Source organism: Liolophura sinensis, chromosome 2 (assembly GCF_032854445.1).
Source record: "Liolophura sinensis isolate JHLJ2023 chromosome 2, CUHK_Ljap_v2, whole genome shotgun sequence".
In the NCBI taxonomy this organism is placed as follows: Eukaryota; Metazoa; Mollusca; class Polyplacophora; order Chitonida; family Chitonidae; genus Liolophura; species Liolophura sinensis.
The window spans coordinates 13,553,207-13,580,543 of record NC_088296.1 but is presented as its reverse complement, the minus strand read 5'-3'; the positions used below and the strand labels follow the sequence as shown (position 1 = coordinate 13,580,543).

Below are 27,337 nucleotides of genomic sequence, written 5' to 3'. Positions count from 1 at the left end.
CAAATGATACTAGCCACTTATATATACGCATATAATGTTGAGCAAGGTGGTGGCACGTTGATTCGGGTGTAAATGTGTGTTTTCTTCTTATTTGCAGGTAACGTTACCTCTCTTGCATCAAGCTCAACAATCCCTATTACCACAAAGGGAGACTACTCAGCTCAAGGTAATCCCACTGATTGAGTAAAATTTTAATCTGTACGTTGGTGGTAAACAAAGCAGCTCCACCACAAACCACAAAACACAAAGTAACCTCACGCGTACATTGTGCTGTAACTTCTCTGTTCCTCTGAAAGATTTCGTGACAGCACCACAGTTCTTCAAACTATTCTGTTTAAAGCAGCTTTAAATAAATAATAATAATAAAAAAAACCAAAAAAAAAAAAAAACCATCCACTTATCTAATCGGCACGTCATCCATCTTTCCTAGAGTTTTCTTGGGTGGTCTTTTAAAAATATTGCCTTACAACTACTCTCATCGGTTACCCATTTCCTGTAATATGGTCATGAACAGTTAGAATAAAACCCTAACGGAGACAAATTGACAAGAGCCTATTCCACTGCTTAGGTGTGATCATTTCCCAGAGATCTCTGTCGTCTTTGCTCTGGTATAATTGTATGCAGACCATGAGCAGAAATGGAACATCGTAACATATGGCATGTGTTATTGTACACGTAAATGTACACAGTAGTAATATATGACAATTTCTATCTACCGCCCATGTGCTACATTTTAGGTTGATTGAAGATTGACGACTTCCCTGGAGAATATTTTACTTATACAACGGGAATCAGTTGTCGAATGGTTGGTTTATTTCAAATGGCTGTGAGGATGCAATAGAACAAATAAGGTTAATGGAAGCAGTTTGAGCCAAAATTTGAAAACGTTGAGATGTGACGTCTCTGTCTTACTATCGACAACAAAATGGAAACCTTAATACGGACGCAAAAAGCACTTCTCCACATTACAGTAGTGAGGATATGTTTCTGTGTCATTCTTTGGACGTGTGTACGCATGTTTTTTTAGAGGATAGGTCTTTACAGGGGACAATGCATGGTCGTGTGATGTTATTTTTGCTGTTTAGGATAGCAGTTCTGTGCACATACGGCATTGGTGCAATTCTAATATTTGTAAAACTAAAACATTGACAAAACTAAAGATCAATTAAGTCGAGTTTTGTTTGTCTCTTTTCTTGCCCGTGTAGATACCAAGTCTGAAAGTACTACACCCAGCAAAGGAGTAGCTAGAACGCAGGGAGTTCCATGTAAGTAAGAAGGCAAGATACCAGTATGGTTTACGTTTTTCTGTCATCCATGATTATACCGTTATTACTGTTGACCTAACATTTAGTAAACAGTTGGCAATTTTGTTTTTCCAAACACTCAAATTGTCTTGACCTACATCGCTAATGTCGCCGCTACAATGGATTATAAACGGAATATTTGAAATGAACAATGAAAAATGGAATGGCAATGGAAAATTATGTTATGTAACTGTTAGAACTACGTCCAATTGTAAGATCAAACAAGTTAGCTCATCACTGTGAGTTAGATGCGCCATTTCGTTACAGAAACTCAATGCAACTAAAACATGGTTGTGGATTTGTTCTTTTAAACTGGGGACATTCCATTCAATTCTTCAGAAATATATCTTAATATAAATAGATGTTCAGTATACACCCTCACATTTTTGGACATTTTAATTCCCCTAATTGTATAACCTGTTTTACAGACGAGATTTTACGGGTGTTTACTATAGTTCTGGCTTCAGTTTGGGAGGGGCGATATTAGTGGCTGTTGCTGTCTTCATCGTTATCCGTGTTCGGTAAGTTTATCGTTCACGACCCAGAGTAATTCCTGCTGGACGAGAATATCGCACGCTGGTGAAATTAAGTGCCAATTCTAAAGCTCTTTGCTCGATTATATAACGTGTGTGTGAAAGTGTAGAGAAAACTCAGGGAGTGGTAGATGTAGTCTTTGTGTAGGTATGCGGCTTCAGGGAGATAGAACCCCACTGACACGTTCTTGCTACAAGGCAATCATGGTCTGAGGCAAGAAACAAGGCTAATTGTGATGTTCAACATTGTGGTTTAACCAGACCTCAGCTAAGAGAAGTAAGACTAATAACCAGATTAAAAACTGTTCATAAACAGACTGCCGATAACAGAAACAGTACTATTTATGAGGCTCACAAGACGCGTGAAAATATGAAAGCAACCCAAAATCCATAACTGTGCCTTCAGTTCGTCACCATAAGACACGGATTTTATTTAATTCGCTGAAAAGTGTCTCTGGAGGTTTATCCAGATTGCAAAATAAAACTTCCAAAAAGAAAAACAAAATTGGTAGGAAGTGCGCGTATAGAAAAATACTACCTATGTTAACAGAAATGACATTGGCAACACTTCTGTACATTCTGTTAATGTTGTTGCTGCTGGCATTGACCAGAGTTGCTGTAAGCCTATTAACTCTAAAGTCAGTGCTATTTCCACACGTCCTGTACCCTGTAACAAGAGGCAGCTTAAGCGCTTTTTGGGTATGGCTGGATATTACAGGAAATTCTCTCCACACTTTTCCACTAATAGTGAGCCATAGACTCATCTGTTGAAAAAGTCCAGTAAGTTTATTTGGTCAGATGAGTGCCAGACTGCTTTTGATGAGATAAAAGCCACACTTACAAGTTCGCCTGTGTTGCCAGCACCTAATTTTGAGAAAACTTTTAAGTTAGCAGATGATGCAATTGATGTTGCTATAGGTGCTGTTTTGCTTCAGGAAGACAATCTTGGTGTTGATCATCTAGTATGAAGAATCATGAAGTAAATCAATATCTACATGTACATGTATTGGACGGGAATAAAACTGGTATCTCATAGATTCTCAGTGTTCCCTCAGCAGCATATCTTCACCACCGAATTCTGCTTTTTAATACAAGCTGCATGCTACAATTTTAAAGTCTCCAATGGGTTAACATAAAATAACACCGGAATGGTGGGATTTTTGGCTGCGTGAAGTAACAGTGTTTGATTGGATCAGTGACACACGTTAAGAGTGCTGTGTAAACAGTTATACTGTTACACTATAAAATGTATATTAGACTACCAATAAATAGCAGATAACATAATAGCTAGCTAACGACACCAGGTATTTAGCTTTTAAACAAACCCTTAAGCAAGCTCATCTTTCAACCACGCGAAAACCTGAAATAATACACTTCTGGTTCCATTAGGAATTATCAGCAGTAGAGCTGTTAACTGACTTTAATGCAGTGGTCTGTCTGTTTACGTAATGACACACTGTAAGGCGTGGCTGCTCAAGTGTGGCGGAATTCCTGACCATGTATATGATACTACAGTCATTGTGTTGACGACTGTTTTTTTTCTAACTCTCAACCCTGTTTCACAAATTTCTCACAGATCTATGCAAAACGTATTTTGTATATCTAGCGCATCAGTTTTCTAGCTGTGAAAAGAAAAAAATTACAAATTAAATGCTTTAGAGGCTACCACAACTATCCGCAGGCTGCTAACAGACCATCCAACGTACGACCGCAGAGGAAGAGAGCATGAGCTGAATTTGAATTACAGGAGCCGCAGTGGTGAGAGGCTCCTGGATCATTGCGCCGCGCTGGCACGCTAACCAGCTCGGCCCCTGTGACAAATATAAATATATGGCTATGATATATGTATTTATGTCTGAATAATTATATAAGTTGTGATACGGCCAAAAAAAACTGTATTCGTCGTGGACGACGAGGACAGATCAACGGTGTAACTGGGGCACCTGTGTCTTTAACACGTTCAATTGATATTTACCGAGCACCCAGACGTTATTCCACACGAACATCTGTATCACCTGTAGTCTCCTGGGACCAGTTATAAAACAAATTACAGAAGGCTTTGTCTACACGTTGGGTTAAATTTTCACTGACATTACCTTTACCAAGTTTTTAACAGCACAGGTATTACGTTGTAAAAAGCTCCGAAAACTGTTACAGGAACTAAAACGTATAAAACGCACTCAGCGGTTTGTTTGCATAATTTGATTTAAAAAAGGAAATGAAATAGCCTACAATTTTCCAGTACATGTACTAATATTTGTAGAATATCCTTCATGTTTTGGTAGAAGGCATGTCCATGTTTTTCCTACAATCCAGTGGGGCTAATTAACATTTACATAGTTGGTGCACTTCCGCGGCATGCCACATGGTAGGTTTTTACTGACGTGGTTTAAATTATTTCTTTTTCAATGCTACAGCAACAACTTGGAGTATAACCGATAAAAATATAAAAAATGGCATTCTTGCTCTAAATCAGTCCCAAATTCTCCTTTTCATCACCAGGTTTGTTTATTTATTTGATTGGTGTTTTACGCAGTACTTAAGAATATATAAAGTTAATCATTTATCAAACAACCACTATGTGATCCAACATCAACAAAATCAGTTTCAATATTTTAAATGCTTGTGGTCGTTATGTGTTTTAAATTCCGCTTTATGAAATGTGTTTTGTACGCGCCACAAAATAACTTCCTGCAGACATTTTACAACATAATGTGTAAACACTGAAGTTTCCTCACGTGTCTATAATCCACTAATAGCTTTTAAAACTGTCTGGACTTTATTTATATTTTATTGCATTCCCTTAGTAAGACACTGATCTGCTAGTACCATTAAAAAGCCCTACCAAATCAGAAATATCTTCCTCTTTTTCTAGTTCTATCCACATATCTCCCCACGATATGGATGAAATATTGCCGATGTGGCGTTGAGCCATAATCATTCATTCTTTTCTTAAATCGTTAGCAGAGTACAGCTGGGTTAAAATATAATGCACGCTTGAGGGGGACACATTTTCAGGTCACATTTTGCAACACATTTCTCATGTTATATTTCCCAACATTTAAATGTTTGTTAGTTAAACCCTACACTGTTGCCCAAAATGATGGTATAAAATATATAAGTTTTTCCAAATTTGCACCAGATTATTCCCAAAGATTTTGGGCTACCAAGAAAACTCTAGACAGATTTACCCTCCTCGGTTAAGGGTGGAACTATTCGCAATGTTCAAACGTCCAGAGAATGCAAAATGGTGAAAGGAATACAAAACCAGAAGATTTAGCTTCAATTGTTTGGATCTAATGTGACTGTAATATTCAAATGAATACAGATGAATCGATGAACTTGACAATTGGGATTGCACAAATAAAGTCTCAGCAACAGATTAAAAGTCCCTGGTAACCTGTGTGACCACTGGTACACCCTAAAACCCGCCAAAAATGAATATAATACACCCTAAAGAGGGACAAAAGCATGCTCGTCCGAAAACTACAATGTATGAATTATTCTGAATGTTCAGAAAATTAAGCGATGCGGGCGACCTTCGTGGAACATAACTTCTCGGTATGCAGTGATAAGTTTCACCGCAATAAGTCATCCAAATGACCGTGCCTATACGTCGTAGAAGTATCACATCTTTTTTCACGGTTTTCAAGGAGTATATGGTAGATTGCTTTGTTTATAATGTTTGGAAGGTTACGAAAATGTTTTTGTTCCTGTTACATACATTTCTTTCATCCATGTGTTAAATCTATACAAATATATTGAAAGAAGGCCAAGAAAAATTTGAGGATGTTACATAGAAATTATTCATAACTGATTTGTGTTTGAAGGTACAGGACTCCAGTCGTGTGGAACCGTCAGTTGTGGCCTTGGATCTAAGTGTTTCCAAAACACAGTGTGTGTGTCTACCCGATAATGACAAAAGAATGCAGCAGTCATCCACGTTTTACTGCTTGTTTAAGTCAAGCATCTGTACTGCAAAGAATTAAAAAAAAGAAAAGCTTCACATTTTTTATTCGTAAGGCATGAGATTTTACACATTGTATTTTAACAGGCATAATGTTATATAGTTCATGCCTAAACCTGCAAGTTTCGGCGGCACCTTAGCTTTAAATCATGGCACAACTGACATCACTAGTACCAGTGACATAAACGTTCATACATATAGCCCTCAGACTGCTTCATGTTAAGGTAACGCCTCGAGGCCTGTACTTAGCTGCAGACTATCAAAATGTATAGGCGGCAATTTTAAAACACTATGATTACTGTAAACGGATAAATCTGAATCTAATATGATGTGTCAAAAACAACGCTAATAATAAAACCTCGAACTCCAGTAGAAATCCATACTATAAGATCTTATAGCATTATAAGCCAAACGAAACAGAGGATTACAAAACAACGACAATAACAGAAACTGATGAGAAGGAGAATGGCACGTTAGTCTATTTGATAAAGAAAATGTATTTATGTAAACTCATTATTGTTTGGTAAGGGATTTACACGATGTGGGGCTCAGCTCTGTGGTTACGGAGCAGAGTGTAACACGGACACGAATATGTGTAGATGTTCGTCTAGCAATGGTGCATTAATAAAACTGACTGTCACATCTCCATCCCTGTTGTACTGTGTGGGTAGGTTGAAGCGCCTTCAGGATTTCAAGTTTAGCCCTGCGAATCTGACCTCTCCAAAGACAATAGTTACAAGCCTATGCCTACCTGCATAATTTGCATTGAATGCATGCAAACAGTGTCCTCGAATGTCAACCATGCAAAACAAGAGTGAAAAAATGTTTTGAATTTTTACGTTAAACGAGTTGAAGTGTTACTGTTACACTTTTCTAGGCTACCATAATGTAAACCAATTCACCCGGCGTGTGCTTGGAGACTGTATTTGTGTGTAATTATTCAACACTTAACTTTACAGTTTAAACGAAATACAGTGTAACCGATCAACAGAATGCACTCGTAGTAACCAAGTTTCATTACTTGCGTCTTTAGGAGAGGGAGTTACACAATGCGGAAGTCAGCTGTGTGGTAATGGGGCAGAATGTAACACGACCAGCGGTTTGTGTGAATGCTTACTCAGGAATCGTGTACTAAAACAGCGGACGGACACATCTCCTGCCCTGTCGTATTGTGAGGGTAAGTAAAACGCCTTCAGGATTACGGATTTAGCCTTGGAAGTGTTCTCTCCAACAACAATTGATAAAACGTATATGCATATTTTCATAGTAAGCTTGAATAAATTTATTTATTTGATTGGTGGTTTCACGCCTTACTGAAGGATTCACTTATACGACGGCGGACAACATTGTGGTGGAAAGAAACCGGGCACAGACCGGGGAAAACCCACGAAAGTCCGCAGGTTGCTAGTAGACCTTCCACGTACGGCAGTAAAAGAAGCCAGCAAAAGCTGGACGTGAACTCACAGCGACCGCATTAGTAACCATCTGAGCCGCTTGCGTGAAAGTCAAACAGTGCAACAAAGATGAACTGTACAAAACAAGAATGAAACTGATTGTTCGCATTCTCACTCCTGTGTGGGAAGAAATCGGGCGTATTAATATTGTTATTATTATCATCACTATTACTGAATAGTGTCTGTGTCCTGAGGTGAGGCAGTTACACAATGTGGAGCTTAGCTGTGTGGTTGCAGAGCAGAATGTAACACGGATAGGGTCACAAATCTTAGTGGATGTTCGTCTAGCAATGGTACACTAACACAGCTGAATGACACATACTCATCCCTGTGGCACTGCCTGGGTAACAGCCCATTCCGGATTCCAATTTATCGCTGCAAATGTATTCTCTCCATAGACAACAGATAAACACCCGTGCACGCCGGCATACTTCGAATCGAAAGTATGCAAACACTACCAGGAATGTCAACCATGCAAAATAAAGGTGAAAAAAATATTCGCATTTAACGGTACGGGGGAAGAACAAGGTGTTCAGGAAAGTGATAGGTTAGTGTAATTAATGAAGAGAATACTCCCGTGAAAATTATGTTTCATTGCTTGTGTCCTAAAGTGTGGATGTTACAACAACACATGTTTACTCCTCAGCATGGCTTGTATCTATTGCAGCAGAATGTAATTCAGGGAGCTGTCCCCACAACACCATTTACACTAACCAGTCACGTGATAAGACTTACATTTGTCACTGTTTAGAAGGATCAATATTATCACCTACCGGTCAATGGCTGAGTGAGAAGTCTATGATTTCCCCATTAAATAAGTTCTAAAGTCAGCATGAAAGATAAAATGACCGTAAGTTTCTGGTAAATGGGCGAACATCCCAAAACTGAAGCTGTAAAATTATAATCCGTACAGTGAATGACACACATAAAAATAACCACATGACTTATTTGTTTTAGCTTCAGCCTATGCAGTTTTTCTTTTGGTGTTCCAGATAATGAGAAACCTACAACAACACCAACGGGTACTTCCAAAGAAGCCGGCTCAACCAAATGTAAGACAACATTCTCTGTTAAAATATTTGTTTTCTGGTAAAAATAAGCTTTATTATTGCAAATCTTTTTCCTGTATTATTTGTTATAGCGTATTTCGTGTTAAACACTAAAACATTTTGTACACATAATATAACTCCAAAAAACGAAAGTTTCGTGATGACTCCATTCTTCGGCTCTTTTGCCATCACCAGGACTGGATATTGCAGACACATTTCTTTATTTATTTATTTATTTCATTGGTGTTTTACGCCGTACTCAAGAATATTTCACTTATACGACGGCGGTCAGCATTATGATGTGACAAAACTGGACAGAGCCCGGGGGAAACCCACTACCATCCGCATGTTGCTGGCAGATCTTCCCACATACAGGTACATTTATGTACACAGAAATGAAGTCAAGGCCACCAAATACAGCCAAAAAATTAATTCATCTGACGATACACACACATAAGAATAAGACAGCAAGGCAATATATAAACTGTATAAATTTATAAGACCAAGGTTAAGTGGATGGCATACATAGTTAACATAGATTAGCCAGTGATTCTCCAGATCAGCGGTAAGGTGTGTCAATAAATGATGAGTTTGCAAAAATGTATTCAGTGTTTAAATCCATCGAGTTATTTATACATGATTACATTTTTAGCGTGGTTATCTGCATGGCCCTGGTAGGGATTATGGCAAAAAACTGACCAGCGAAAAATTAAGTCTGCTACGATTGGAGTACGGCATGAAGGCAAAACGTAATCCACATCTGGTAACACAAGTCCATTTTATTAAATGCATTTCAGGGCATGGGATGGCTGAGGCGATGATGCGATTATGCTATGGCGTGCTGGTGTGTTGATGTGATTGACAGCAAAAAAAAAACACGTATTAAGTAATATGTTCTGACAATATGCAATGTGTTAGGGCGCATAAACTAGATACGGTAACATATATAATAAAATATACCAACATCTTTTTCATTAGTATATGTACTGTTGTCGCAAAATCTGTTTCACCTAAACATTAATAAACCTAGTTATCTGGACAACAACAGCAGCACAATTACAAAGGTAAACAATATAGGGTTTGAAGAACAAACAATACAAAGGGCACAAATATCTCAGCCAATATTAAAACTTTTGGCGAGTAGGGTACATACGCGAAGAGAAATTTACATTCGGCTTAGTCGTGTACGAAGTTTGCTGTTCCACAAATTAACTCAATTATAGAAGCTTACACATGTGCAGATTATACACAAATATGATCATTAAAAACAATGACACCAGTTAAATAAGTTAAGAACGTGCTACTGTACACGGTCGGACGAGGACGTCGCCATGTTCGCCAACGAATTTACCACCAAAATGGGGGCAAAGAAAGAAATAACCGTGCCAGGAGTTATGCCCCTTACAACTGCTAAGTAGATAAGGAGTAGCAGCGACTTCAGCGGTATTATGCGTGTACAAACACAGGACGAACTATATATATATATATATATATATATATATATATATATATATATATATATATATATATATATATATATATATATATATATATATATATATATATATATAACAGGATTTAACAAAATTGCCATTCAGAAATTTACATGTTGAAAATCTTTTGCACGAAAACAATCTATCACAATAATGACCAGCTTAAAACATTTAAATTTAAACAAAATTTGTAATAAAGTGAAGTACCCTAAATATCCTTTACATGAGATGGTGGTAAGATTAACAACGACATATCAACAGTGTGGAGACCGGGGATTGAACACAGCTTAATTTTATGTAAAGAAAATATTATAAACACTGTCCACTGTGCAACGAATGATTAAGGAGAGTCAGTGCCATCCATTTTCAACAACAGACACAACTTATCAACTGGACGGACAATGGTAGTGAGTCTGCCTTTAACAGTGGCAGATGGCGATCTTTTGTGGTGCTTAACACTCTTCCCATGCACCACGATTTCCGCGGAGTGCTGTCAACCACCAAAACAAGATCACTCTCCTTCAAATACATGTATTTAGAAGTGTATCGTCCCAAGGAGATGTCGGATAGGTACTGGGTTTAACGCCACCTGGGACTGAAATAATTCTCTCTTTTGCCGAAAATTCATGGGGGAAAGTTCTATGCAGATCGCATGAAGAGAAGATGACTGGGCGCCAGGGCATCCAAGTTTTTGTAGTCATGACACACTTCGGTTATTGATCGACGGTTGAGTACGGGCCTCACATAACAGTGTGACAAGTAGCTCGTCCTCAGAATGGCGAGATTGAAGGTGAACCAGGGAATGCAACACTTTTCGAGCGATACGGATTATTCGCTCCCATGCATCAACACATCATACAACGTTTCACCAATTGTTTTGATAGTGGGAGAGAATCCGATTACCCATTATTTCTGAAAGACGGTATTCAAAATCAAATTTCCCCTCAGGTGTCCGAGTCATCGATGTATGTGACCAAGGTATGTCGAATCATTTTCGACAGTCCAGTCTGATTCAAGTTACAGTAAAATCTGTGATCTATAAAAGGGGATTTTGCTGCTGAGAAATTTGATGATGACGTGATGAGCTCGTCTGGTGGCCAGATCAGCAGGAGTTGGTTTTGATGGTACGTACCTCCAGTGTTGTACATCGGATCCGTCCCGGATAATGGCGATTCGATTGACCACGAAAGTCTGTAACCTTGTGGTGCCGAAGAACGGACATGCTGTTTGTCCAGAAGCTGATATCTTCAATGCTCTAGTCCAGTTCTCTGGTTATCATTCTTGTGAGACGCAGCGCCATAGTTGCAGCAATAAGTTCCATTCTTGGGATGGATATTCTCTTGATCGGTTCAATTCGGCCTTTTTTACATTACCAAAGTGATATGGATACTCTCGGTCTCTTCCTTTCTTCGTGTGAGCTTAAGCAGAAATGTTGCCAAGTCCAATTCCTGCTTCTTTTTCGTGGTCGCAGTTTTAGCTTCAATACATCGATAAAGGCTCTTTCACTTGAGGAGCACGTGTTATGTTTCAACGTGGATGTATTTAGTGTATTTTTCGAGCGCAAACTTGCTGGTGCTCGTATCGTAAAATTTAAGCTTATTGAACAGCACTTAAAATGAATCTACTTCAGAGTGTAAGAAAGTCCAACAGAAAACAACAAAAGAAAACATTTGATATGACTGCGAGGGTAAAACACATTTTAACCAAATGTGGATCACTACATCTGCTTATCATTACTTTAATTCAGCTCTGTCAAGCAAAACCACCGTCTCGGTTGGCCATGCAACAACAACAACAGCCAGTCCAAACCAAAACAGAAACGCACAGTCCGGTAAGTTTGACATCTAATTAACACATTTTTCTTAATTATGTTCGATATTTTGTTCGAGCTACTGTGTTTAATACTCAGTTTTTTTTTTGTAACAGTGAAGAAACCAGGACTTTTGTCGTATGAACAACACTTTATTGCCCTCATGAATTTCTGAATGTAAAAATTTTGCTCGATTAAACCTGGATGTCTCATACTAGTATTTACCAACCATACTCCTACAAAACTAATATGTTTGCAAAGTATTTGATTTTATTATAGCCAATTGCCTTAAAATATCTGTTCTTCTAGATGTATTTCCCTGATAGTTAAAAAGAAATATTGTTCAGTTGTCGTCGTTCGTTCACTGAATAGCGATTTATCACACATTCCTAGCCAAAATATTGGCAGGTGGAATGCAACTTGTATGTATTTTCATGTTACTTATGTCAGATTCTAAACGTCCCATCCGATGTCATTAGCACACATTAAAAATATCCATTATTTGATTCAATTCCATGGTGTCAGATTGTAATGCCTTAACAGTCGGACTCGCAGTAGGATTCGGGGAACCTCTTTGCATCGCGGTGATCGTTGTTGTTGTTGTTCTTATTCGGTAAGCAACTTACGTTTTTTCTTGTGCTTTCCTGCTTAATTAAGGATTCTGCTGGTTGACTAAGAATCTCCTGATCCATTTGCAGTGTTTCTGTGTTATTCCTCATCAAATAAGATGACAACATGGCGTATTGAGTAATTCTAGATCGGGAACGTGTGTTGTGCAGTTTACATTAACAGAAAAAACAGCTAGAATAAATCCCATAAAAACAATGATATAAAATGAGGCTGAATTTCACCGGTATGTATAACTACTGGCCATTTGTAACACTGTCATTTCTGCTCTTGTTTTACTCTTCATTATGATGTATGTAATATAAAGGTTTTAGAAAGAGCAGAAATGTTCAAGAAATATCAACATTCCATAATCAATAAAATGTGAAACTGTAGGAAAACATCCATATTCACCTTAGCGTTCTTTTACACAGTAAACATTGGGGCTTGAAAGTAGTGGAATTATGCAAGTCTCAAGGCTCTGTGTTGCAAAATATTAATTCAAATGACAACCTATCAGCTGTTGAAACCGGACATTCTTATGAGGATGTTGAGAGTTCTTCATCATTGGAAGAAAGTAGACGAAGCAGACGAACCGGCCCGAGAGTTGAAATTGAAATGGACATAAACGAGACCGATGTACAACCAATCGGTGATTCCCCAACATACGAAGACGTTAGTGCACCATCACAGTCACCTAATGACAATGACAATAGCGGACTGTACGAATCTGTTAATACACGGGACACGTCAGGGACCAAATTGTACACATCTCTTGTGGCAAACTTAGCGTCTCATTAAAAGTGAGCGAAGCGATACCCTGGTCGGCCCTGGATACATGTACTACTGTACAGAAAATGTAGTATGCACAATGAAATTTTGAACGGAAAATGAACTAACACAATAATGCTGTTCTCTACTTATCCTATTTTTACCCATTCCAGTTTGCATTATATGTTGCTGTCAACCTGTCAAGATGTGACTGCAGCGTTTATTTCCCTTGCCGACTACAGGCGCCTATTAGATGACCTTAAACGTGGAGAAAACATAAAAATAAAATAAGATTCAGATAAAAGAATGCGAGAAGTTATTTGTAAATGTAATCTTCAATATTTCAACTTTTCTTTAACGAGGAAAAGACACATGAAAATAATTTTTGTATGGTGGGTATTTGGGACAACCTTTTGGTATTAATAGACTTAATAATATCATCAGTGCGGATGTAACACAGGTTTAATAAATATTTTTGCACTAGTATTTGTTCTTTACAACTAACAAATGTATTTAACAACAATTTGGATCACATTTATATTTTTAACATGTTTATAAATAGTGTCATAATTGAGATTAAATGCATATGTTTTGATGTTTACATTCAAATGAATTGATTAGACATGCATCCCATCCTTACTTAGAACATCATTGTGCAACAACGATCAATACCAAAAGTTGACCCCAAATACCCATCATACAAAGATATTTTCAAATACTATTTTCTATTGATAGAAAAATCCGAAAAAAAATATTAAAGATCATGTTTCCAGAAAAGTTTTAAGGCTCTTTCCTCTGATTTTGCATCATTTGTATGTTTTCTTCTCCTTTAACACACTGACTGATTTTCAAATGTTTTACTCTTCGTAACAGTTTCTCGTCACGTTGATTTCAATAATGCCATCTGACATTTAGACAAGAATTTGAGACTACGGCTGTATCATTTTAAACCACATTTAACGGTATATTTTAGATGTTTGCACACGAGATTATCTTCTATGGAAAAGGATATAGCAATAATGGAACATCGTTTTGTTTTAATATATGGTTAAAAGCTCTCAATATTAACTGTGAACCGTGTTCCCCAAGAGTCTGTCGAAATAATGCTGGCAGTATCTTTTCTGACTGTTATGTATAAACAGATTTTTGAACGACACAGATGTAGAAAAACATCTCTTCACTGTTATATAAGGAAACAGCATGCTGTATATGAAGATATTTAGTTATACTAAGAAGACTGTACATTGCAAATCACGTATTTTTTCATATTATTCACAACAAAATTAATTGTTTTCCAATTATTACGGTGTTACTTACATGTACTGCATTATTTCATCAGCATACATAAACATGCGCTTGTCTAACATCCGTTCCTTTAGAAGCTTATTATATGCAAATTTAGTACTAAATGGTTACTTTAAGTACAAGAGCCTTAGTTAATATAAATATGATAGCAGCAGATAACCAAGGGGACTATTGTGTAATATATTATAACTTGGGTAATAAAATACACACGTCGGTGGTTAGGTTAAACCAAATCTCTTTTCCAGCTGTCTGAAAATATACCTGGCTGTATATCCCCGGCCAGAACATCAAATATCAAATCGAATATTTTTCGATTCATTGCAGAAAAATCCACCCATACATACACCAAGTATTCACATGACATTCTACCCGCATTATCTGTTCTGACGACTGACATGTCAGAGATTACGATAGATCGCTTACAGAGAGGTTATGGAAGGACATTCAGAACAGTTTGTGAACTGGCTGTCTGAATGACTACCCTTGTCGACTTTCTGAAACTTTGGTCTATTGGCAGACGTGTGTACATGATAATCTGAGTTGTTTACCGAGTCTTACACATATATTTGTAGCTCCATGGGATAAAACAGTAATTTGATGGCGTATGATAATAGCACTGAGAATAAAAGCAACATAGAGATAAACATGTTTCTACATAGGCATAACGCCTTACTGGTTTACAACGCAAACGGCAGCTCACGTCACATCTGAGCGGTTCCTTTGATTACGGAGTTGTAATCAGTCAACACCAACAGGTTTCTGTGCACGGCGGTTGCAGTCTAGTCCTCTTACCAAACAACCTTGGACTCATTGGTGGACATTCAATCTCTTCCACTAAGACGTGAAACACTTTTTATGGTGCAGGTAGACTTTGCTCAGGCGGGTATAGATTGCTAACGTTGAAAGAACGACAATGCCTACACTCCCAAGACGTTGGGGCAGTGTACTGACTTTACGGTGTTTATCGTTAACCCTCACGGCTACTTACCTGTTAAATACTGAGAGCAACCACGCACTGCAAAAACAGAGATAAAGCATATGTGCCATTTGCAAAAATAATTTATCTGGCCAAATTCTCTGGAAAAATTATGGGGTTGTTCAGATATGATTTGCATTCAAAAAGCAAGCACCACTGTGTATTGTAATACATAACATAATCTGGTGCACCACTGCTTACGCATTACAAGTCATTTTACCTTGAAGCAAAATAAAATAGAAACCGTCAGAATATCAGAAGCAGTAATGTGCAGAAAAAGAAAACATAAAGGACTTCAAACAAGCAAAACTTACTTAACCAAGAAGTACAATTGCTTAAGAACGTTTGTGAAAAATTGCAGTGATGCGATTTATAATTTTGTTCTATCAAAAGACAAATGTAGGGTCAAAGGCAAGTTTTGCTATTTTAAGGCGTCTTCCTGTTGGAACTCCCTTTATAACAAAAATATAATTGAGTGAATAGAAATCATTTTCACAGATTTGATGTCTAATTAGGGAGCAGTAAGCTATAACAGAGTATCGCAATGGTTCATAGAGACATAATTTTATCAATCAAAAAAAAAAAAAAAGAAATAATTTTGAAGTTCAGAGAACGGCTAAATTCACCATTGTATTTTGGGGTCTCAGACGCATTGCCCGCTTTGGTCATGGGGTAACATGTTACCTGAAAACGTTGTGTCGAATAGGATTACGAGAATGATTCCGATTATTGTATACTTATTTCTTATGTCCTTAACAAAGCGAGGTAATGGAGAAGGGATTAATTTCAACCACACACGAAAGTCCCTTTTTTTTAAAACTTGCTTTATATACCGCCAAGCTAGATATCAGATAAGTTTAAATATGTTATTGCAAATCTTTACATATTATTTCATTCATTTATCAGTTTGGCTTCGTAATAAATGTCTATTAAAACACTCATATTCACGGTATAGTACGTCATTGACAGTAACTTTAATATAGCAGTGGTCTTTTCCCGGGAGAATGTTTAAACCAACGGACCGTGAATTGTTTTCGATGAGAAAAAGAAAACATGCAAAGTCAAAAAAGTAAAGACTGATATGTTTAAAAATAACTGTAAGGAGCCACTAAAATGTGGAAAACCAATTCACATTTTGGAAATGCATCAATTCCAAAAATGTACCAAAGCGTGTGTAAGAACTATATTTTCTGATAGAGGTGAATGGTAAATACTGTACGACAGATCGCAATCAGCGCGTTAAATAATTCAAAATAGACTCTGCTGTACAGAACACGTGGCGAACATAAAGAAAGTCTACATAGTCACATTATGATGACCAATTCTAGATCAGTCATTGCATTTGTTTTAACCTTAGTAGTAGCACATGTATATGGAACGTCTAATTTGCTTTTTATAAACTTTTGCATGAACAGTACATAGCCATCACTATAGACAAGATGGCGGGTTTCGCCGGTAACATGTGATCATTTGACAAGGACTCACTGTATACATCTGCGATGTGGTCGGTGCTCTAGATTTACTCTCTGTGCTCTAGTAACATAAACTACCGGGTAAAAGAAACGTATAACCTTGTTCAGCACCACAAGAAAGAGAAAGAAAGACAGACAGTATCAACATGATAAGCATTATATTGCAATAAACCATTTCCCAAGTTCTGTTCAAAAATTCAAAGCCATATGGATATTACACTTTCTGTCAGGCCGAGTAAAGAAGGCATGGGGTAAATCTGAAAAATTACACAAATGGAAGTAAAGGGACTCCCTTAAAAAGGTGTACCTAATGTCCTATCATGTCATAAGACAGATCGTTAGTAGCGTGTGTGAGCACCCATTGCATCAATTAAAGCCAAAATACGTCTCCTCATGGAAGTCGTCAGTCGCCGGATGACGTCATCAGGAATTCTGTCCCACTCCTCAAATAAAGCCTGTTCGAGCTGTTGCCTGTTTTGTGGGGGAGGGACGCGTTGTCTCAGACGTCGATCAAGATGATCCCACAGATGCTCTAAGGGATTCATGTCTGGCGATCGTGCTGGCCAAGGCAGTACGTTGACATCAACGGTGTCCAGATAATTTAGTACAACTCTGGCGGTATGAGGTCGTGCATTGTCCTGGTGCAAAAGGATACCCCTTTGCTATTGATGCACGAATGGCACCACAACAGGTCCCAATATTTCATCTCGGTATCTTTGGCCAGTCAGATTTCCCTGGATGATGACCAATCTCGTTCTCACCTGTCCACAAATTCCGCCCCATACAAGCTCCCCACCAGCACCAAAAGGGTGGACATTCTGAATGCAGTTTTGTGCCAATCGCTGTCCCCTGCGTCGATAGACACGAATTCGACTATCATTTCTGAAGAGGTTATATCGGCTTTCATCAGTGAACAGCACCCTTTCCCAGTCTCGTCGCTGCCATCGACGTACAACTCTTGCCCAACGCAGCCTGTTTTGACGGTGTAGAAGAGTCAATGCCATTCCACGGAAGGGGCGATAGGCTCTGATACCACTCACGCGTAGTCGTCGTAAGACTGTGCGTCTGCTGATGGGGTGTCCCAGTGCCGTTTCCACCGTTTCCGCCGTTGACGTCGCCGTCACAAACCGGTTACGCAGGTGGATTGTGTGGATGTACCGGTCTTCGCCAGGCGTTGTAACACTTGGCCTGCCCGATCTTGGACGATCTTGTGTCCTGCCTGTTAGGCGGTAACGACCCAACAGTCTGCTGATGGTGGCTTGACTGCAATTGAATGTTCTGGCAATGTGTTGTTAACTGGCAACCATGTCGGCCATACCAGTGGCTCTATCACGTTCTGCTTGTGTAAGTCTCGGCATCTCTTCGATGTTTTTTATGGTATTGCACCCTTACCATGTGCTACATCGGTATTTATATGGCGGTCATTATCGAGGATTTTCAACAGGACCCGAAACTCTGTTTTTCCGATTTTTCATGATGTCTTACACCAATTTCATTGAATCTGGTTAAAAAGTGACGTGTACACAGGGTGCTTATGTGCAAACGTATTCGCACAACGTTCAAACTTATTCAACGTATTATTCCATAGAAAAAAACTGCATTTAAAAGTTATACGTTTCTTTTGCCCGGTAGTTTACATTGTGTCATGTAACTCTTAATCTCCTGCTCCCAGTCCTTCGTGCTACAGAAAACAGGAAAAGCGACTTTCTGACCAAATGCACCTTTCCCGTAACCAGTAGTACACTGCACATGTTTAGTATTAAATACATGTATAGCCTACTCACTACAGTGACATGACTTCGTTTGAAGGGATTTTGTTTTTATTTCCAACTAAATTTAAATGTCAGTTTGAATTTGACAAAAATATATCCTCAGGCTGATTTGGAATAGTCTTCTACCAATAGTTTGCATGACGCTAGTCGTATCTTGTTTCTGTATATACCAGTATTACTGTGTCTATAATGACTGCATGTGTTTGTGTTTATTTGTAATCGGATTTCTGAAGAGTAACTGCCGTTTCCGTACTAATTTTAATAATAATAGGTGTGTTACACGTAATATTTCGGTTACCCCCAGTACTTTGCTTAGCTTGTAGATAAAGCTTGTACATTTGGATTTTGAACTTATATGCAATAAATTATTACGCCTTCTTTATATGTTACGTTATAAACTTAGCATGGGGAAGGATCACAAAAGCGCTGGCATTACTGAGTTTTTCCTTCAAACATGTACTATATGTATTTGTGTCATATATATGACTGGGATCGGTCTGTATACATCTGCGTTTGATTGTCCACTTGAAAACACTATATGTGGAGCACATCTTACATACTGATTTTCTAGTAATACACAAGACGTTTTCTACGGCTTCATCTCCGTTGTGCAGCAAGTCTCGTAGCATGCATTTTTATGCAATGACCATCTGTGAATTCTCTGTGAACATGCGTGTAGAGTTACATCGTACACAGGACCTATAGAGGAGCTACTCTTTATGCCTGCTCTTGAACAGAGCACCTTTACCAGCTAAAGTCAGCTTACGAATTTGCTACTTTCATCCCAAAATGACATAACCAACAACGTTGTTAATAATTGTAAAAAGCATTTTAACATTAACCTAATCGTTAACACCAAAGGAGAACGAGAGAGTGTAAGGATAACCAACCATCACACTATAACTGTGTGACCTGACCTGTATGAATATACATCGTGTAAACTCATCTGTGAAAAAGGCTCGCTCATGCAGACACACTTGTCTAACATTAAAATTGATAGAGAAAAATGCTATACAACAAAGTACTGTCAGAATATATTGCAAGCAAAGATAATTAATTATGAAATCAAGAATAGCCTTTAGTCCGTTTTGTGCAGCATATTTACTATTCCGCATTCTATGTTACATAACACAATTTTTACAATTCTGCACAGCATCAATCTTTTTCAATGTGCTTTGTACACAAAACGACAATTTATTCCGTTGCCTGGATTTGAAAGAAGTGTTAAATGACACGGATCGTCCTACTCCAACGTTACTGTTTTAATTCACATGATGTACGGTTTTAAAGATTCTGTTAACTTTTAAACGGAAAACTAACCAGCTGAAAGAAGACGAGAAACAAAGTGGAGCAAAAGCGTAATCTTAAGAAAATGTATTACAATTATTAGTGCACATGGTAAAAGATATACATACTTAACTCAATAACGTATAAATTCCATTAAACAACACATCAGAAATAACACCAACTTAAGACCCTAAAAACATGACCAGAAACTAAAGTTTTCCACACTGTTGTTTGAAGTAATATCCGCATGGCACCCATAGCACAACGCTTTTCCCAGCTATTCAAGAAGAATTTTTTTGCAACTCACAAATTTTATACGCACATTTTGTACTACTATCCTTTTGCAGTTTAGTTTACTTTTGATGAAACAGATATTAAGGAACATTGATGCTTGTATATAGTCCCGCCTAGAATACAGCTGTTAAAAGTTTTATTATTTTTATGCCGTTATGTGTGACGAATTTTCTTCATGCAAAATATATTGCAATGTGTTTAACACCTGTTATTACGCTCTTCTTTACAGCACATTATGCTCACTTATTTTACAGTATTATCTCTCGTCTCACGAACAAAATCTAAGGTATTTTTCTTCACCTTAAATTCCTTTTTGTATTATTAGCTGGATGTGCCAAATAAAAGGCAATGTGATATACTGAGTAACATACATACATTTACACAACATCTTGTGTCTTTTACAGGAATTACACAAGAAGAAGAGATGGGGTTGAGTTATTATGCTTCGGTTAAATTCGTAAATTGATAGGAAATTCTGCGTTAGTCGGATACGTAAAGGACACAGAGCAAAAGTAACAAATGTAAAGTAATTCAAGCAAATACACATCTCTGAATTATAAATAATGTTATTAATCAGATACAGAAAGTACACACACCAATATCAGCAAATGTACAGTGGCTGAAACATATGCAAACATCAGAATTCTAAAACAAGCTTAATGGATAATATTGACCGCTAAACGCGATTGACGTCACCTAAAGCATTGAAAGAATGTTAAACCTCCTGCACACATTTGTGGTAAATGGAAAATTAAAAAACATTTCACAGTGCTATTTTTCAACGCTTCTGTGTATTGGTAATTGTTCGAAATAGGCTGAATCTCAGTCTGAAGCCGACGTAATTACAGTACATGATCTCTGCGTATAAGACATTCTGTGCATTCAGATTGCAGTGCATGTACATTACACCTTTAGGTCTAACAAACATAGAAGACTTGCATGTAGATGATCGCATTATTTTTTGCAAAATGCAGCGTAAAGAATGTATAGAGCAGTCCGATTAACCTCTCAGGTGTTGGCGTAAATAGCACAGATTATATGTATGTTCTTGCATGAGGCATATTTAAAGCACACCTGCCTATTATACATTGTATCAGTTTGCAGTTATAAGCAAAGGTGCATATTGAGTTAACAAAATAATACATGTAGTCATGTGGTACGGAAAATATATGCAAAAAAAAGTATATGAAAAAAAAATGAAGGCTCTCTATAATTATATAAACTCAGTCATAATGACGACGATGATGAGCATTTAACACTTTCTGCTGATCTAATCTCAGTTTTTTTCTCATCTCAACTTGTTAAAACCTTCTAGATAAACATAAGAGAAACGCACCCTCCTGCCAGTAAGCCTTGGCTTTTCTATTACACTTTTTGTAGCTTTATTTCGTCGTATTCAAGGTTACCTCTAAGAGCTGTACCAGCGGTGTTACTATCCGCTGGTTTAAGATCATACAAAGTGTTGTACTGATTTTCCATATTTTCTGACGACCCTTCATTTTTCTTTTGTATTTGTTGTGTTTTGTTGAAGGATATGGTTTGATTTGAGTAGGGATCGTTGACATTCTTGGGCTCAGCTTTGACACCAGACCTGGACGGCGGACTGATGGCGTTGCTTGCTTGTTGTGCTTGATTAGCTTTATTCTTGTTCCATTTGTTGGTGACTTTGGCAGTACTGTAGATCACAGGGAAGTCATTATCCACATCTTCGTATGCTCCTGGTCGAGACGGAGGATTAATGACGGAGACTTCGGTGTGCACGATAACCGTTGGACCAGCCGGGTTATCCATCCCACTCTGACCAGGCAATGGCGGGTCAACGGTGCTCTGGTAGGTGTGACGGCTAGGAGCCCTCGATGGATGGGGATGACTCGACTGCCTCCTTAAACTAGCCAATTCGTTGTCATTGGCTCTTTTACTCTTTCTTCTCCTGTAAGACAGAATTACATGCGTTTCTTGATTTGTTTGATATCATCTACTGAGGAATAACTAAAAATGTTGGCATCAGGACGTGCAAACCGACTGATTGTTTGATGGAACATGATTCTCCCAAGGTACAAACGAGAATAAAATCATCCACGGATGCGCGCGATTGTTCTTCTTGACAGGCCCAGTGGATTACAAGTACAGGTAAAACGAAATGCAAGCTTGATACATTCATGCAGAACAGAATGAGAAGTACAGAACTTAAGGATTGAAATATGATCGGTCAGCACAACTGAGGGACCCACTTACCGAGCAAGGACTACAGCAACCAAAACAATGAGAGCCACTAGGACCACCCCTCCGATTCCAGTAGCAAGTCCTATAGTTAGCGCCCGGGAATCATCACCTGAACAAATTGTATTCGGATACAATCGAACGTCATCTTCTATGTCATATTAAAATATGTTTCTGATAAAAAAATATACATACATGTTTATCCGGAATCCAGGCACAAATGTATCACCTATCTACTAAGGCAGTTGCCTTGGAAAAGGACAAACAAATTAGTTCATCACATCTTATAATAAATTGGATTTGATTAAATTTACACATACTTTCTAGACCAATAATGTTTGCATATGCCCAGTAGGAATCCAAGCGGAAAGTGGTTGGCCTGCTATTATTCCTCCAAGTAACATCTGTAACATCAATCACAAGACTATTTCCCAGCACGACGTTTAATGAATGCAGACTGGGCTCCCTTTACCATGTAAAGTGCGACATGGGCATGGATATGGCGATTCCAATACAAAAGCCCCGGCTGACAAAAGTTTCGTGGACAGAAGCCCACGAACAAAAGCCCCGGCTGACAAAAGTTCCGCAGACAGAGGCCCACGAACAAAAGCTCCGCGACAAAAACGAGGGAGGACAAAAACCCCAGCGGACAGAAGCCCAGTCGACTTAATAAACAGACAAAACATATGCGACGAAAGACATGATGTAAATATTTGTTTGTAATAATTCATATAGTGTGACTATGTTTGTCTTCTAAAAACGTATCCCAGTCTGACAATCGGGTCCAACAGCTTTTCACTGATGAACATTGTATACCTACGTTTTTAAAACGATGTGGCAAAAACCTACCTTGTCTAAGTAATATTATCATTAAAAGCTTATCGTCAAATAAATATAAGTTTAGCCCCCAAAGCATTTATCTTTCTACTCAATTTGTTAGGCAGAAATTTTTCAGCATGGTATACAGGATATAGCTTACTTTGATTCAGTGTGACCTCACGTCTGGCGTAACATGTGGATGTTTAGTCGGTTATGCAATTTTATTTCCAAAAAGTCAAATGCAAAGCTTTGTAGTGCTATATCTTTTAATTTATAGCCGGGAATGACGGCTATTATTTAACACATGTTGCGATCACAAAAATAAACCCTAGACTATTAAAACTTGGGTACAAAGTTATCACCTGTAGTTCTTAAAACCATCCACCCCAGTGTTAATCCAACACTGGGCAAATTTGTTGTTATTTTGACTGGTTTAATAGCTGTCAACAAAGCCGCGTGGACCAAACGCAACTCCAGAGAAATGGCCTAGAATAGGGGTGCGGTGAGGAAGAATGAATTTGAGCTACTCACCATCTCGGTATTGCGTTGAAGTGTTTTTCCCGCCTGATTCATCACTACTTTGCAGTTCACCTTTAACAATAGCAGATGTATTTAATTTAGATTATTTAAAGATGTACACTAACTCATATCATAATTCAAAAAAAAAGAATTTCTTTTGAAAACACTTAAGAAAAAAAGAATGAAAAATAATAAATTTTTGATTATTATTTGCCAGGTGTCAGTTATCCAGGTCAAGCAAACAGGTCAAGCAAACAAACTCGCGATTATTTTGTTTTCGCGTTGTTTGACCGCACATTTACATATAATCTGATGATGTAAGTCACGGTCAACCCGGTTTCAGAATTCTTACGTTTCCACTGTAAACGTTACGGTTGGTATCTTTTTCTGCGCAAAGAATATTGGCTTCATTTCGGATTTTTTAAAAAATCAAGATATCGGAAAATTATAACAGATTAATATATACGAATTTCACGGCAATAATGTTATCCCCCTTCCGTTAATTTGACAGCTTTCAGGATATGTGACATCGATTTGAAAAGTTTTATACCATAACTGGTTCTTCTTACAGTGCGGTGTATCAGTTACTTCCCCTGTATAAACTGGCTGTAACGACACCCGACAGAACCACTGGATATTGCCATCAGGTCTACCCTTGTTTGGAATAATCTGCTCCAGGGGTGATCAATCATAGAGAAAGTGCACAGTCGACATTCTATAACTGCCATTTGACACAACTTGACATTGGTCCTGGGAGACAGCGCCTTTTCACAAGGCTATAGTAGTGGATCTGTTTACAACTTGCTTTTAAACAGCGGATATGCTCTAGTCTTGTAAATTCTTAATTCATCTGTTTGAATATTTCACTTCCATGACAGCGGTGAGGTAAATCGAAGAAAGGCCGTGACTTGGAGAAATCATTCCAGGTTCATGTAATTTAGATATCGTGTCATGTAAGGACTCCTTGACATGCATGCACGGCGATGTTCGAAAATGAGATATCATAGGTCAGAAGCTAATAGTAGCCCGTGATGTAGCAATACGCATCAGGAGTCCTCGCAATAAACACATATATGCGATTTGAATCTCACAAAACACCCCATGTTCAACCGCAGCAGTTAACTGATGTTGAGAAATTGTGTCAGTTAGACAGTACATAGGCGAGTTATTTTACAACAGGTTTATTTAGATGAAGCTCATACCATGATCTCGACGCCTAAACCTGGGTATATTTTCTGAGAAAGCGTTACTATAACAGCTTATCAACTGTCAGAATCACAGTTTACCAATTGTCAAATACAATGGAATTCAGTTAAATAATAACATAAATACTCAACAGCACCATGGTTGAAACAGCAATTAGAGAAAAATGTGAAGTGATGCTAATGGCATTTTTACAGATGTTATTTGTATTACCATGTGTGGAGACACATTTCTGCAACGCCATCCTTTACTGGATGCGACACGTATACGTTAATACACTGGATTTTGGTACTTTCATAATTATATCATATGTCATCAATTGAACAGAACCCTTGGTACACACCCAGGCATTGTCCTGTGGGTGACAGTGTTGATCCTTGTAAACAGTTACACCGGCACCTGCCATTATTAGATGGGTCCGTACACGCGGTGTTGTCATTGCAGGTGTTGTTAGAACTGCAGAATTCTGCAATAGAGGATAAGAACAATAGGCATGTACAGGTAAAGTTAGTCCTTGGCGACAGTTAAAATATACTACACTACTGCTTGACAACAGTATAACTTTCAGCAGCTCTGTAGAATCAAGGGGCGTTGTCCCCGTGTCAAGTCGAAGTGCTAATGTAGAGCTAAAACTGTGTCCCTGTGTCTGCCCGCTCAATAATAAGCTAAGGCCATAAATTAGAAGCATTATACTTATTTAGGAAAAGTCGAATTTAAAACAACATACATGTACAATATATTTCTGATTTTATGACATAAACTCTTTCTTTAAAAGAATCCAATTACTGCATGCGTTTCACATTGCTCAGTTTGTTCTGACGATTTATCTCCTGAGAAAGTATTGCTAGGAATCGTGAGCGTGTAGACTATAATGTAATAATCAATATATGGATTTGTGTGTGATCTACACTTCCCAAGTATAAGAAAAGTTTGCTAAAAATCAAGTGGTCAATACGTAATTCTTTGCAGAAAGGGCTCTTTATGTGCTGTTGCTATCCAGGTTTCTTAATTCCTCGCAAAACTGGTTTGGTGCAGACAGACAATATAAAGCCCTGCTATCTGCATAAGTAATCACCTTTTGTGATTCTGTAATGAACGTCGTACATCACTTTTTACCTACGATTAATTGTGAAATCATATGATTGCATTATAAGTCAAGTGTCTTCCAATTTAAGTTGTGTTCGTACATTTATACATTACAAGACATACACAGTATTACATGTACGCTACAGGCACTGCTTGAACTGTTCTCCTGTTTGATACAATACCAATAGTACAAAGGCGGTATAAAGCACATGTTACGGCTAGTAATTCAGAACTGTGGACTGTTTGTTTACCAGGGAATGCACGGAGATGTACAGAAACATATACTTAAATTCAAATACTCATCATTAGCCAATCCTGCGTAGAAACAAAGAAAGACTGGGTCTTTGTGGTTGAGATTTCCTCACATTTAAATCTTCAAATTTCTGCAATCTACATTTGACTGCGGGCGTACATCGTCAAAATCTTTGATGTTGTCTAATTTTATACAATACACAAATGTTAGCCGTGTCCCATACGTGGCTATGCATGCGTTTGCTAATTTGGAGTCACAGTGACAATTTTTACATGTCTAATATACTTTAACTTACCCACACAGTACCACAGGGATGGAGATGTGCCCTTCAGTTCTCTTGGTTCACCATTGTTGAATGAGCATACACACTCACTATTGTCCGTGTTACATTCTGCTCTGTAACCACACAGCTGATCTCCACATTCTGTAACTCCCTCACCTTAGGACACAGAGAAATAAAGCTGACCAACACTCCAGACATGCAAACAAACGGTTTTGTGTAACTTCTAATCCTTTGGCTAATGACAGTGAGACCGGATCCCTCATTGTGCAGTTTCTACATTTTTTACACTACCATGTCATTCGGCATAAGCCTGTAATTTTGACCGTCATTTGAAAATATGGTATATATTTCAACATCTAAAAATGTACCACAGAAGTTAGTATAAATTGATACTATTTTTATATCCAGTCTCCTTATCACCATGGTAACCGTTTATTTCATTTAAGTCTTTCCCGTTTTTTGATGACAATTTTTGCTTAAGAACACATCTCTACCCGGTATAATCCCACCAATAACATGTACAGTACTGGCAGTCCTCGTATAAGTCAAATATTCTTGAAATACCAATCAAATAAAATAAATAAGATCAGCATTTCATTCTAATATAAACTCTGTCAAAAAAGAAACGCACACCCCCGTATTTTAGAGATTTTAATATTTAGTTTTAGGACGGCACAACTTTTTTCTTATTGAAGACAGAAGTCAGAAATTTGGCAGAATAATAATCAAGATGGTCATGTCTAAAACTGTCTTTTCAAAAGTCATCTCACAGACACCAGTTGCTCACCAGGAGGCGTCTTCCTCAGTAGCTCGTATGACCACCACGAGCTGCAATCACTACACGGCATCTCCTTGGACAAG

The 27,337-nt window shown here is 38.0% G+C and overlaps 2 protein-coding genes across 2 annotated transcripts in view; both read left to right on the top strand.

Moving 5' to 3' along the window:
• The window catches only part of LOC135462875 (uncharacterized), a 315,472-nt gene that overhangs the window by 215,642 nt on the left and 72,493 nt on the right, over window positions 1–27,337 (top strand). The gene's annotated exons all lie outside the window — the stretch shown is intronic.
• Window positions 6,376–14,490, top strand: LOC135463133 (uncharacterized). Its single transcript, XM_064740450.1, has 6 exons — window positions 6,376–6,471; window positions 6,838–6,981; window positions 8,251–8,310; window positions 11,548–11,631; window positions 12,136–12,223; window positions 12,651–14,490. The coding sequence occupies exons 1-6, from the start codon at window positions 6,396–6,398 to the stop codon at window positions 13,015–13,017; spliced, it is 819 nt and encodes a 272-aa protein (XP_064596520.1). The 5' UTR covers window positions 6,376–6,395; the 3' UTR covers window positions 13,018–14,490.

Bases quoted from the DNA above. Each gene is read 5' to 3' on its own strand.
- LOC135463133 (XM_064740450.1), top strand. From the start codon at position 6,396: ATGTGTAGATGTTCGTCTAGCAATGGTGCATTAATAAAACTGACTGTC. The intron at 11,632-12,135 runs GTAAGTTTGACA...CCATGGTGTCAG, and splicing joins AAACAGAAACGCACAGTCCG to ATTGTAATGCCTTAACAGTC. The intron at 12,224-12,650 runs GTAAGCAACTTA...TCTTTTACACAG, and splicing joins GTTGTTGTTGTTCTTATTCG to TAAACATTGGGGCTTGAAAG.